Source organism: Abramis brama (assembly GCF_963993115.1).
Source record: "Abramis brama genome assembly, chromosome: 11".
Taxonomy (NCBI): Eukaryota; Metazoa; Chordata; class Actinopteri; order Cypriniformes; family Leuciscidae; genus Abramis; species Abramis brama.
In genome coordinates this window covers 35,097,060-35,109,299 of record NC_139973.1, presented here as the reverse complement: position 1 = coordinate 35,109,299, position 12,240 = coordinate 35,097,060, and the positions used below count along the sequence as shown (strand labels likewise).

Genomic DNA, 12,240 nt, shown 5'->3' with positions numbered 1-12,240 from the left:
TCCCACCACACATATTTGACTTAAAATCACGTCATCTCTGCTCATTGCTGTATTTACAAGTGCACTGGAGCATGTCTCAATTTGAAGACTGAACTCAGCACTTGCTAGTTTTTGCACAAAAGTTTTACTATAGATATTTTCTTGAGAAGCAACATTCCATAAGATGTTTTTTTGTTTCCATAGACTGTATCTTCAATGTAAGTTTTCTTTTACTGGACTGGCATTTTTTTCACAAGTTTTAACTGGTTTACAAAGTGAAGAAATTTACCAAAGAAAGGCAAAATACGCATTCTCTGAATACCAGTCTTTTTGCGTATTCCTGGGTTTGTGCACCTTGTGTTTTTGTTATTTGGAATTTTAGGTTGCATGAGTATTAATGCAATATTATCAAGATTAACATCCTTAGAATGAAAATCGGACAAAAAAATGATAGGCTAGATTATGTAATTGGTGTTTATAAGCATGTTTGTTCGGCTCGAGTGATCTGTAGTAAAAGAATGTGAATGTGTGCAGGTGTGTAGTCTTTCTTTACATCACCAGCTACAGTACTTGTCTGGCATGTATAATACAGCATTATTGGTTGTTTTCGCGGGTCCGTGTGAACATTGTCATCTGTACAAAGAAAAAACGTTTCCATTTTTAGCACGTCGTTGTCGTGTAAACGTACCCTGAGACTGTATCTCTAAAGCTTTGGCATATGGACACCAAACTTTGTATGTGTCATTGCTACCGTACTGTGACCGCACCACATCAATTTCATGACAGCGCCACCTATTGGTCAAAAGTGACAAATCATATTACTAGCGATTTCTGTGATTTTGGCCTAAAATCACGTCTTTAAATGCTCATTGTTGCAGTTGGTCTGATGCTCCCAGCCATTCTGTTAAATACAAATTTAACATTTTAAAAATTATTAAATAATGCTATAAACATGCAGGAAAAAATGTTCCAGCTTTCACAGTGCAAACAGTAATTTTCTTAGTCACTATTTTTTCCCTCGTTTTTCAATAAACATCCAAGCATCCTTAAAACAATATTTATTTACTTACTTACTAGAAAACTACAAAAATATGCTTTGATTATTTTTAAAGATATTAAGACATTATTTTCAGAGAACATATCTTAGTTAATATTTTTTTTTTACATGACTTTTATGAGGTTTATGCTTAAAATAAATCAGTTTGCCAGTATGGTGAGATATTTTCTAAAACTAAGTCTAGTTAAGCAAATTTGCTTTCAATTCAAGGACATTTTGAGACTAGTATTCATCTGAAAAAAAACAACATAAACGCACAAGACAATAGATTCTGAGGCACGTATGTGAGCAACAGCATTATAAGATAATAAATGTTGATCATATTATTGTGTAATCATAATATAACGTAGCTCTCCGGATGAGTTTCCAGGTCACAATAGTAATTAAGCGGGTGTTGATGTCGTTGTACCTTTGTAGATGTCGTCATGTTTCCATAGCAACAGCTTGGGTGGACACAGCTGATAATAAAGTGTGCGAAACGAGAAAGCAGAGGAGCGCATTGTTTCTCCTGCCTTTTCTGTTGGTTTTTATTCTCTTTTTCTCTTCTCTTTATTTGTGCCTGACGGATACGCAAAGCTCCACGTTTTAATTAGCATCGAACTTTCTGTTGAGACCTGAAGAGAATGAATCATCAAAGGCTCAGTGAATCTGTTTATTCCTCAGTGCTATTCTTGGCGAAGTTTGTCTCCAGAACTCTGATGAGACAGCCTGTTCCCCTCACGGCCGTTTGGAAGTTTGGGGAAGAAGATGAGTAAATACTTTCATTTTTGGTAAAAGCATATCTCTCCTCTCTCGCAAAGCGCATGAGAGACACCGGAAGGTTCTTTGTCACAGTCAGGGCCTCATTTGATATAGTTTATGCCATAGAAACCCGGTGTCAAAAACAAGCTCCGCAACAAGCTCTATAGTCAGAAAGAGAGAAGTGTTTTGTTTGATCTTCCTGTATTTACTGGTCTGGTTGTATTCATTGGCACAAACTCAAACAAAGGTGGGTTTATTCTGTTTAGCCTTTGCACTTCCATATATTTATTCCACACACCCATATTTTTTCCCTCCCTAAGAAACAGTCTCTCTCCTTCAGGGTGTTCCAGATACGAACATCAACAAGGATCAAACGGCTCGATCTGTGTGTGTTCATGTATTCATACTTGAACGTGACCTGAAGGGAACAGCTCCTGTTCTCAGCTCTCTGTTCTCTGTTAGCGCTTCAGGCCTGTATGACAGCTTTGAGAATGATCAAATGTCTTCCTGAAAACATTTTTGCTCAGTCAATATATAATATATATACAACATTTTTGGTAATGTTATTAAGGTATGAAAATGTTATTACTGAAAGTTCAAGACATCAATCTTTTTAATGTTTTAAAAACGTTTTATCTTGGTTATATGAACGTTACAGGAATATTCTATTTTATCAATTTGCAAGCATTATGGGAACGATACTTTTGAATGTTCTCTGAATGGTCTGAAACCAGTTTAAAAAGTGTTAGATGAACATCCAAATAAAAATGTTTCAGAAAAAAAGTTCCTTGAACGATGTATAAATAACTCTTTTATGTTAACGTTTTGAGAACATTAAAGGGATACTCCACTTTTTTTGGAAATAGGCTCATTTTACAACTCCACCAGAGTTAAACAGTTGAGTTTTACCGTTTTCGAATCCATTCAGCTGAACTCCGGGTCTGGCGGTACCACTTTTAGCATAGCTTAGCATAGATCATTGAATCGGACAGGACCATTAGCATCTCTCTCAAAAAAATGACCAAAGAGTTTCAATATTTTTCCTATTTAAAACTTGACTCTTCTGTAGTTACATCGTGTACTAAGACCAACGGAAAATGTAAAGTTGTGATTTTCTAGGCTGATATGGCTAGGAACTATACTCTCATTCCTGCGTAATAATCAAGAAACTTTGCTGCTGTACCATGGGTGCAGCAGGCGTAATGATATGACGCAGCGCCTCATTTGCCAGAATGTTTGCCAAAGTTCTGAGAACGTTCCCTGTTTGCAGTTAATGCACATACTGTGACACCGTGAAGCTGATAGTTATGAGTCATAGTAGGGGCAGTCGAGCCTAATGATTAGAGTCAGACTCATTACCTGAAGGGGTTCGATTCTCAATACCGGCAGGGAAATGTAGGTGGGGGAGTGAATGAACAGCGCTCTCTTCCACCCACAAACCCATGACTGCAGTGGCTTTGAGCAAGGCACCTAACCACCAATCGCTTCCTGATTGGCTTCCCACTGCTCCGAGTGTGTGTGTCCACGGTTTGCTGTGTGTGTGTGTGTGTGTGTGTGTGTGTGTGTCTTCACTACTCACTGTTCCTAATGTGCGTGCTCTAACTTGGATGGGTTAAATCCAGAGGACAAATTCTGAGATACTACTGGCTTTTTCTGATCCTGTTCCCCCATCATGTCCTGTCCTCCCCCTTTCTTGATGTTTTCTACTTTATTTTATTTTAAAATGTAATTTATTCCTGTGATGGAAAGCTGAATATTATTACATTTCATATAAAGAACACTGTCCAGAATTCAGTGTCACATGATCCTTCAGAAATCATTCTAATATGCTGATTTAATGCTCAAGAAACATTTCTTATTATCAATGTTGAAAACATAGCTTAATATTTTTTCAGGATTCTTTGATGAATAAAGGTTTTTGTAACTATGTAAAATCTTTACTGTCACTATTTACTGTACTAAAAGGCAGCAAACAAAAGTGCCAATTTCTTAAAAAATATATATATTCATTTCATAGTGATTACTCATCCATTATATCCCATTATACTTAAAAGAATGCATAATTGATGTTTAAAATATTGAGCTATTTTTAAATAGCCCATGCAAAGTTTAATCATCTGTATTGTAAATTTAAAATGAAACCTGTTTTAAAATAGACTTAAAAAAAAAAAAACTGGAAATAAATAATGCAGCCAATGTCTCTTATATTCCAGGTCCAGGATGGAACATGAAGCGGAGAAATACCAGCAGCGACTGCAGGCTATAGCGGTACGTCCCATAGAAGCCGTGTTTGTATTTCATATATCATTATATGACAAGCAGAACCTGCTAACAGCGTGAGTGGATTAATTTACCATTTAAATGACAGCGCCACTTAACCCCCGCAAATAGTGCCGTGCCGAAACGTATAGACACATCCATCATATTAGCGTCTGGTGCTGTTTGACAACACTTACTATTGCAGTACCTGTGGACATTCAGCGGTAGCCGCTATGAATTGTACTTTTAATAGAAACATGCACGATGGCAAATAGACTGTTATACGGCATGTCTCTCACAATACACACACACAGGCATGGAAACTGGTGTTAGCTGTGTTCACGACCCTGAATTATTAAGTGTGATGGAGTCTGTCCAGACCAGGTAAATCTACACCAGACAACAGCAATGACGCCGTACCCATGAACCTCTTCACCTGCTCTCTGACATACAAAATATTCATGTCCTCTGAATGCGTTCTAGTATTCATTTCACGTCATGATGGCACTCCGGCTCAGTGGTTGATTATGTCTAAAATATAACATTTGAATATGTAAGAAGCACCAATATGGAAAGCTTATGGTTACAGAGGACAACAGTGGGACTGGAAATGCAATCCAGGTGGAGAGATGATACTCTTGGGCAAACACACTCACTTGTTAATCCATTACCATTTAATGGATTTTTTAATTGTTTTGAAAGAAGTTTGATTTATTTGATCAAAAATACAGTCAAACAGTAATATTTTGAAGGACTGTTACAATTTAAAATAACTGTTTTGTATTTTAATGTATTATAGAATATATTGTCTTCAGTGTCACATGATCCTTCAGAAATCATTCTAATATGTTGATTTGCTGCTCAAAAAACATTTTATTCATCAATGCTGCAGGATTTATCATCAAGAACAGCATTTATTTTTTACTTACACTTTATTTAAAGCCTTTATTTGTACATCCAGCCAGTGGTTCTCTCAAAAATAACCCCCGACAGGATGATGGTCTTGAAAGAAATTAAATAACTGTACACAAAATATTGATTCGACTGAGTTTTAATATTTTATTAGCTCGCCAAACGCAAAACTTCCACGAAGAAAAACAGTTCCTAGCGAGCGTATAGCACTGCTGACTTCAGTGACCCGGATGAGCCTGTGTTATCTGTTTTGAGCGGTTGTTATCTGTGAATAATTTACCTCTGGATGGTGCGATTGACCAATCAGAATCAAGTATTCCACAGAGCCGTGTAATAAAATGCATTATTGTAAGTATTTTTAAAGCATTAATTAATACACCTTACAATGCATTACATGGTCTCATCATGAATAATTGTAATAATCACATTTATGATACATTATAATACTATTCATTGTTACACCTGAAGAAAGTATAATGCATTAAAACCCATGACAAGCAACCAATTTCAGATGTAATCTGCAAATATTATAATGCATTTTAATTTTGGTTACAATTATTTATGAAAAGATATAATGTATTATAACGTACATTATGAATATTGATATAATGCATTATACATAAAATATTTAAGTATAGTGTTACTGAAATGTATTTACTGTCACTTTTGGTCAATTTAATGTGTCTTTACTAAAAAAAAAAAATATATATATATATATATATATATATATATATATATATATATATATATATATATATATATATATTCCTTCATATACCCAAACTTATGAATGCTGGTCTATGTCCTGTCCAGTGTCCTGTCAAACCCGTTCCATTGTTTATCAGTCAAAATGACATGCCAAAAATACAGAAAAAAAATCAAGATTTCTTCAAAAACTGTTGGTAGATCCCCTGCCAAAACTGAAGTGTATCCAGTTAGCAGGAAGTCACATTATAGCAAAGTACATGTCAGTAAGGAAGGAACATGTTAGCTTGTGTTAACATTCTGAAAAGGTGTTTTAAGCGTACATCAAGTCCGTTTTATAATTGTTATTGTGGTATAATACCAAGATAAAATATTGTGTTATAATTTGTGCTTTCAGGAGAAACGGCGGCTACAGGAAGAACAGGAGCGAGCCAAGAGAGAGATGGAGGATGAGCGACTGAGACTTCAGCAGCTAAAGGTGTGACCTCACACACACACACACCCGCCTGCATGAAACTGTAACATTGTTTTGCAGCTAGACACGTCAGGTCACGTTGGTGTTAAGCAGGCTGCGTCATGGGGTGGAATTTCACAAACATAGGCCTAAATGCACATACACAAACACCAACAATGCACACAGTCACATGTACAACACAAGATACAGATATAGGTCCAACATTCAGTGTGTTCAAACACACACCCTTCTTGAGAATTGAAATGTTACCCTGGAAGGTTTAATGCCTCCTCTGAATGTGTGTGTGTGTGTTTGTGTGTGTGTAGGTGTGTGTGTGCATTCTCTCTCTCTCTCCCCATTGTTTCAATAATATTTCCATATTGGCGTTCCCTCTTCCTATTCCTTTGTGTTATTAGTTGGTTCCAAGACATTTTTTTCTACTGTGTGTGTGTGTGTGTGTCTGTGAGTACATTCATGGGTGTTTCTTCAACTACGGGCCCTAATTTCCTTTTAGAAAGAAAGTCTCCTAAAGCAAACTTTACACACTGCTAGTTATGTCACTTCCATTAGCAGTATTCAACAGTGTATATAATGCTTCACAGCAGAATTAATTATGTATTAACATATTTTTTTGATCAAATTATATATGCATTTTTGCATTAAAATTAATCAACACAGTGTGTATACATAATATTTTGTCATAATTTGACAAAATGACAGCTTTATTTACCTTGACTTCTCCTTATCTTCTCACGTCTCGAGTTTATTTCTTGCCCTTCCCTGACATTATGAAGCCTATTTCCACTACATAAGGAAAAAAACATCCTCGGGTAAATCATAATTAGCTAAAAAGTTAATATTATGAGATAAAAAGTCAGTCAAAATGAGATGAAAAAACAACATAATTTTCCTAAAAGTTCAACATGTTATTAGGACTTTCATAATTGACTTTTTATCTAAATTTTGACTTGTCATAATTTCAACTTTTTGTCAATTTAATATTTTTATGCCATAATTGCTTTTTTCTCTTTTTATGTCATAATTACGATTTACTATACCAAAGCAGAAATGTGCTTCCGTACACTGTTGTGTTGTTTGTTTATATTAGTATATCAGTTTCCATGGTGCACATCACTTCCTGTGTGGCATCTGGTGCCTGCACTGTTCTGTGCATGTTGTGGAATTCCCCGTTGACCTACATAGAGATGTGTTTTATTACTGTAACTCTAGATGTCTTGATGGTTCTGTTCTTGAAGGTGAAATTAGCAGAGAAATGAAAGGACATTACGCTCTGCAGGAAATTTCATTTGAGACTTTAACCTTTTGGCATTTTCTAAATTGTATAAAGGATGTTTTGCAGCACAATTAATCATTCCAAGTGCAGTTCAATTTGTCACTTCCTGGGATAAAGTATATTTCTGAGAAGTACATAAAAAGTTGACTGAAAGTATACTTTCTAATTTTTTTTTTTTTTTTGTTTAAAAGACGTATACTAACAGCACACTTGAATAAACGTATTATTTTAGACTTTAACCTTTTGTCATTTTCTAAATTGTATAAGGGATGTTTTTCTGCACAATTATTCATTCCAATTGCACTTCAACTTTTCAACTTTCTACATATTTTTAGTGCTTTAAAGACCCAATGAAATGGCTAGATGAACACTTTATATTTTCTTTGTTAAATTGTCTCCTGCTGAAACAGGAAGTTGAGGTGGAACATATCAAAAACTTGTCTTTTTTCCACTCTTGACAGTTCATACCATGGACAAAAGCAATTAAGACACTTCTAGAGTATGAGCATTAGTGCAATTGAAGACACATACTGTAACAAACAGTGATGTGCTTCCTGTTATTGTTAGTCAGTGGTAGGTACAATCAGGAGAAGAGACATTAGCTATGTTTCCATCTTAAGTTGTCAATTTTACTTGTGCAAAATTGGAATGTCGCATTAAAACATTTGCGAATAAAGCATTGTTTCTGCCCCATGTGTTCAAGAGAACGAAATCGTCTCTTCCTGGGAATTTGGTGCAAAATATCGGTAATAAAAATGAATGTCACTGCGATTGGGGAAGCTACTGTTGCTCTTTTTTCATGCATCATAATTTGCTTGCGCCTCAGAGCGTGTAGATGAAACTCAAACGCTGTCATGTTATCTTGTGTTTGGATGCATGGTGTTTGGGAACGCAGTTGTGTGAGAGATTTCTGGGAGGTCATTATACCCAAACATTTTGATAACAGACTGGCTCAGGCATTTCAGAACGAACAAACCAACATTTGAGAAGCAGTGCAATGAAATTGATCCGCTAGTTGATCTGTTGAGGCAAAGTCACATCACTTTTTTTTGTTGCACGTCGAGGGATTTTATGCACATGAGTTTATGAGCATGTCTTTTTATCGGGAAAAAAATGATCCACCTCAATTGAGCGCACACGTTTTTTTTATGTGCATTTTTAGAACATCTTGGCATTTCCATCCAGCATATTTTTAATGCATTATCCCAAAATTCACATAAAATGGTTAGATGGAAATATAGCTATTGTCATTCTAGAGCAGGGTTCACCAATCTCGGTCCTGCAGAGTTTAGCTCCAACCCCAATTAAACACACCTGAACCAGCTAATCAAGGTCTCACTAGGCATACTAGAAACTTTCAAACAGGTGTGTTGGAGCTGGTTGGAGCTAAACTCTGCAGGACAGCGGCCCTCCAGGACCGAGATTGGTGAACCCTGTTCTAGAGCTATTATTAGACAACATTTCCCTGAAGAGAATGTACATTTGTAATGCATACATCTGCTAAAAGTTTTTGTCAACATTTAGGTGTACACTAACATGTATACCTAGATGAAATTGAAAGACTGATTAAAAGACACAATTTTATTCAGATTTTATAGTGTCTTGAAACAATTCAAGCCATGCAACAATTAAGCAACATAACAAGAACAACTGAATAAACAATAAGTTAATATTTAGTAACTTGCATATTAGAGACATTATTGTCTCTAAATTATTCACAAAAATGGATAAATATGATCAGGATGCAAAGGTTATGCTTAAAGGGATAGTTCACCCAAAAATGAAAACAGTTGATGGGCCCTATTGACTTCCATAGGTTAAAAATACTATGTTAGTCAATGGGGTCCATCAACTGTTCGGTTAAAGGCATTCTTCAAAATATCTTCTTTTGTGTTCAGCAGAAGAACGAAATTCATACATGTTAGGAACATCTTGAGGGTGAGTAAATGATGACAGAATTTTCATTTTTGGGTGAACTATCCCTTTAAGTGTAACCTTTGCATCTTGATTGTATTCATCCATTTTTGTGAAAATTGTGAACTGCTGATAATAAATCAATTTAAATAATGTAAAGGCCGCATTAATTACCTCTCCTTCTACCTCCTTTTCCCTGTTTCTCTGACAGAGGAAGTCCCTCAGAGATCAATGGCTGATGGAAGGACCTCCCACATCTCCTGACAGTACGGGACCCCGATCACCCCTCTGGGGCCACAAGGCTCAGGAGATTGAGACGCACATTAACAAGTATGATTTTTTATTGTTAGATTTGATTTGATAAATATGTTGTAGACAGCAGAGCTTAAGAAAATATATTTTTCAGATTTATATCGTTTTTCAAAATATATTTAATTGAAACCTTTATTTGTACTACTTACAAGCACGAAATGTACTTGTAAAATGTATTTTTTAAATATAATGTGGACAATATATAAATGCATTTAGAATGAAAAAAAATATATATACAGTGTATAATATAATATAATATAATATAATATAATATAATATAATATAATATAATATATACAGTAGTGGCCAAAAGTGATGTCCAGCCTAGGAAAATTTGTCAATTTTTTTTATTTGTGATAACGCAATGAAACTTGCCAAATTGTGTGGACATCATTTTTGGCCAGGCTGTCATACAAAGAAATTATGAACCAACGAAATATTGATTATATACTGATAATATTTTCCTCATATTTTGATTGTTTTATTCAAACAATCCTATTTATTTATTTATAAATTTGGAAACTGTCATAGAAACTCTCATGAACAGTGTATGAGATGAGTTACACAATGAAGTTCAATTCTTTAATACTATGGGGTTTGTTCAAATCTCTAATCACACGTAAGTGGTAAGAATGCTTCCCTTTGCAAAAACCACTAATTATTCCTGCCAAAGTCCTGGAGCACCAAGCAGGTGATGGGTTTTTATCCCCCAAAATATCTTTCTATTTATGCCTGTGTGTGTGAGAAGGAGTGTTTGATGTTCCTCCTTTGCACATCAGCATTTATTTGCTTGACTGAAGGAGATGGTGATTACTGTAATAAGCTGGCCGCTGAGATGTTCTTCTGTGTTGAAGAAGCAGGGCTTTAATTAGTCAGAGCAAAGTTTGGCAGTAATAAGCTGCTCACAGGTCTATAGGGAACGCACTTTCATGGCGTGTAAACAGCCGTCTGAGGCGAGAGTCTCGTTCTATGAGGAGTGATTCGTTTAATGCGTGTATTTGTTACGATGCAGATTTATATAGCTATAAAGCGTGCTGTGATTTCTGCGAGTGAGTAAATGAGTCCATGTGAGTGCAGGTTCACTTGCGCATTTTGTTTAGTCTGATAGTAAATCCTGGAAAACCCACAGTATATTTTGGGAACCTGTTGGGGAGGAAATTGTAGGTTCTTCAGTGAAATTGTAGCCAATCACGACTACTGTCAAGCTACACTTTAGGAAAAGTTCTTAGCTACACTAAAAGCTATTCTCAAACATTATCTCTCCAATTACCTTCCAGAAGCCAAAAAGTAGGTTCCCACCATATAAAACATGACGTGTGTACGTGCATTAGATTACAGGTGACGTCTGAGCGGTTGGCAGAGGAAGAAATTAAACTGAAGAAACTCATAGAGGACGGCTCCACTCAAACTGGCACAGATGCTCCGACACACCATAAGGTGAGACACCACGTCTGACTGAGGCTGCGTTCACACTGCAGGGCTTAATGCTCAATTCCGATTTTTTGAAAAAAATAGATTTTTTTGCAAGGCCGTTCACATTTCCAATTAAATGCGACCTTTTGTGATCTCCTGTGTGAACGTGAAATGACCCAGAAGTGACCCGCATGCACAAAAGAGTACTCAACGGTCAACGACGTCACTTTTTGTTTGCGGAAGTAGCTAAACTTTAACTAACTGTGATTCACTCTCACACACACACACACACAACACACGCGCGTGCAGCGACCGTTACACAAGAGCCAGACAGCAGCCGCTGACCTATCTAATATCAGCACAAATAAGTTAACATAACGTTAGTCTACTCTTATTCACATTGGATATATAATGATGGTGGCCGTGGGCTTTTATTTATTTTTTTAATTAACGGGCTCGTCGAGGTCGACCCGTTCGGCAGATTTACCTCAGCTCGACGAATATGCAGTCCGTTTTCAAACCGACGACTACTTCAACGCAGACTTATGACGTTTGCCGCGTATCAATGACGTGCGGGTCGGATACATGCGACCTGGCCGTTCAGACTGAAGTCGCATTTCAAAAGATCGGATACGTATCGGATTTGGACCACATACCCAAGTGGCCTGGGTCGCATTTGAAAAGATCGGATCTGTGTCGTTCAGACTGTCATGAAAAGATCAGATACAGGTCGCATAGGGGCAAAAAAATCGGAACTGGGTCGTTTCAGCCTGCAGTGTGAACGTAGCCTGAATGATCACGCCGCTGTCACATGTTTGCTCTTTCACCACCTTTAGCATTTTTGAACTATTTACACTACACTGGTCAAATGTTTGGGGTCAGTAAGATTTTTTATTTTAAAGAAATTAATACTTTTATTCAGCAAGGATGTATTAAATTGATCAAAAGAGACAGTAAAGACTAGCCTGGCAAGCCAGACCTACATCAAGATGTTTGGTCTGGCAACTCACCATAGACACAGCTCAATCCGAGGGGCGGGATAAACGACTGTCTTTCAAATTCCCTCTGCACGCAATAGGACAGCGCTTCAACCAACCAGAGCGTTTTCCCAACAGCGGAGCTAACGTTAGTTGATAGATTCAACTTTTGAATCTGGTCGGCAAAACTACAAACACATCTTCTCTTTTAAGAATGACTTAA

The 12,240-nt window shown here is 36.5% G+C and overlaps 1 protein-coding gene across 2 annotated transcripts in view; it reads left to right on the top strand.

The window, feature by feature from the left end:
- The window catches only part of palm3 (paralemmin 3), a 40,016-nt gene that overhangs the window by 19,842 nt on the left and 7,934 nt on the right, over window positions 1-12,240 (top strand). For both annotated transcript variants that reach the window (XM_084129725.1, XM_084129726.1), the window contains exons 2-5: window positions 3,991-4,045; window positions 6,051-6,131; window positions 9,527-9,645; window positions 10,959-11,064. In XM_084129725.1, the coding sequence (XP_083985851.1) occupies window positions 3,998-4,045; window positions 6,051-6,131; window positions 9,527-9,645; window positions 10,959-11,064 (354 nt within the window). In that variant the 5' untranslated portion in view covers window positions 3,991-3,997. The remainder of the gene's footprint in view (window positions 1-3,990; window positions 4,046-6,050; window positions 6,132-9,526; window positions 9,646-10,958; window positions 11,065-12,240) is intronic.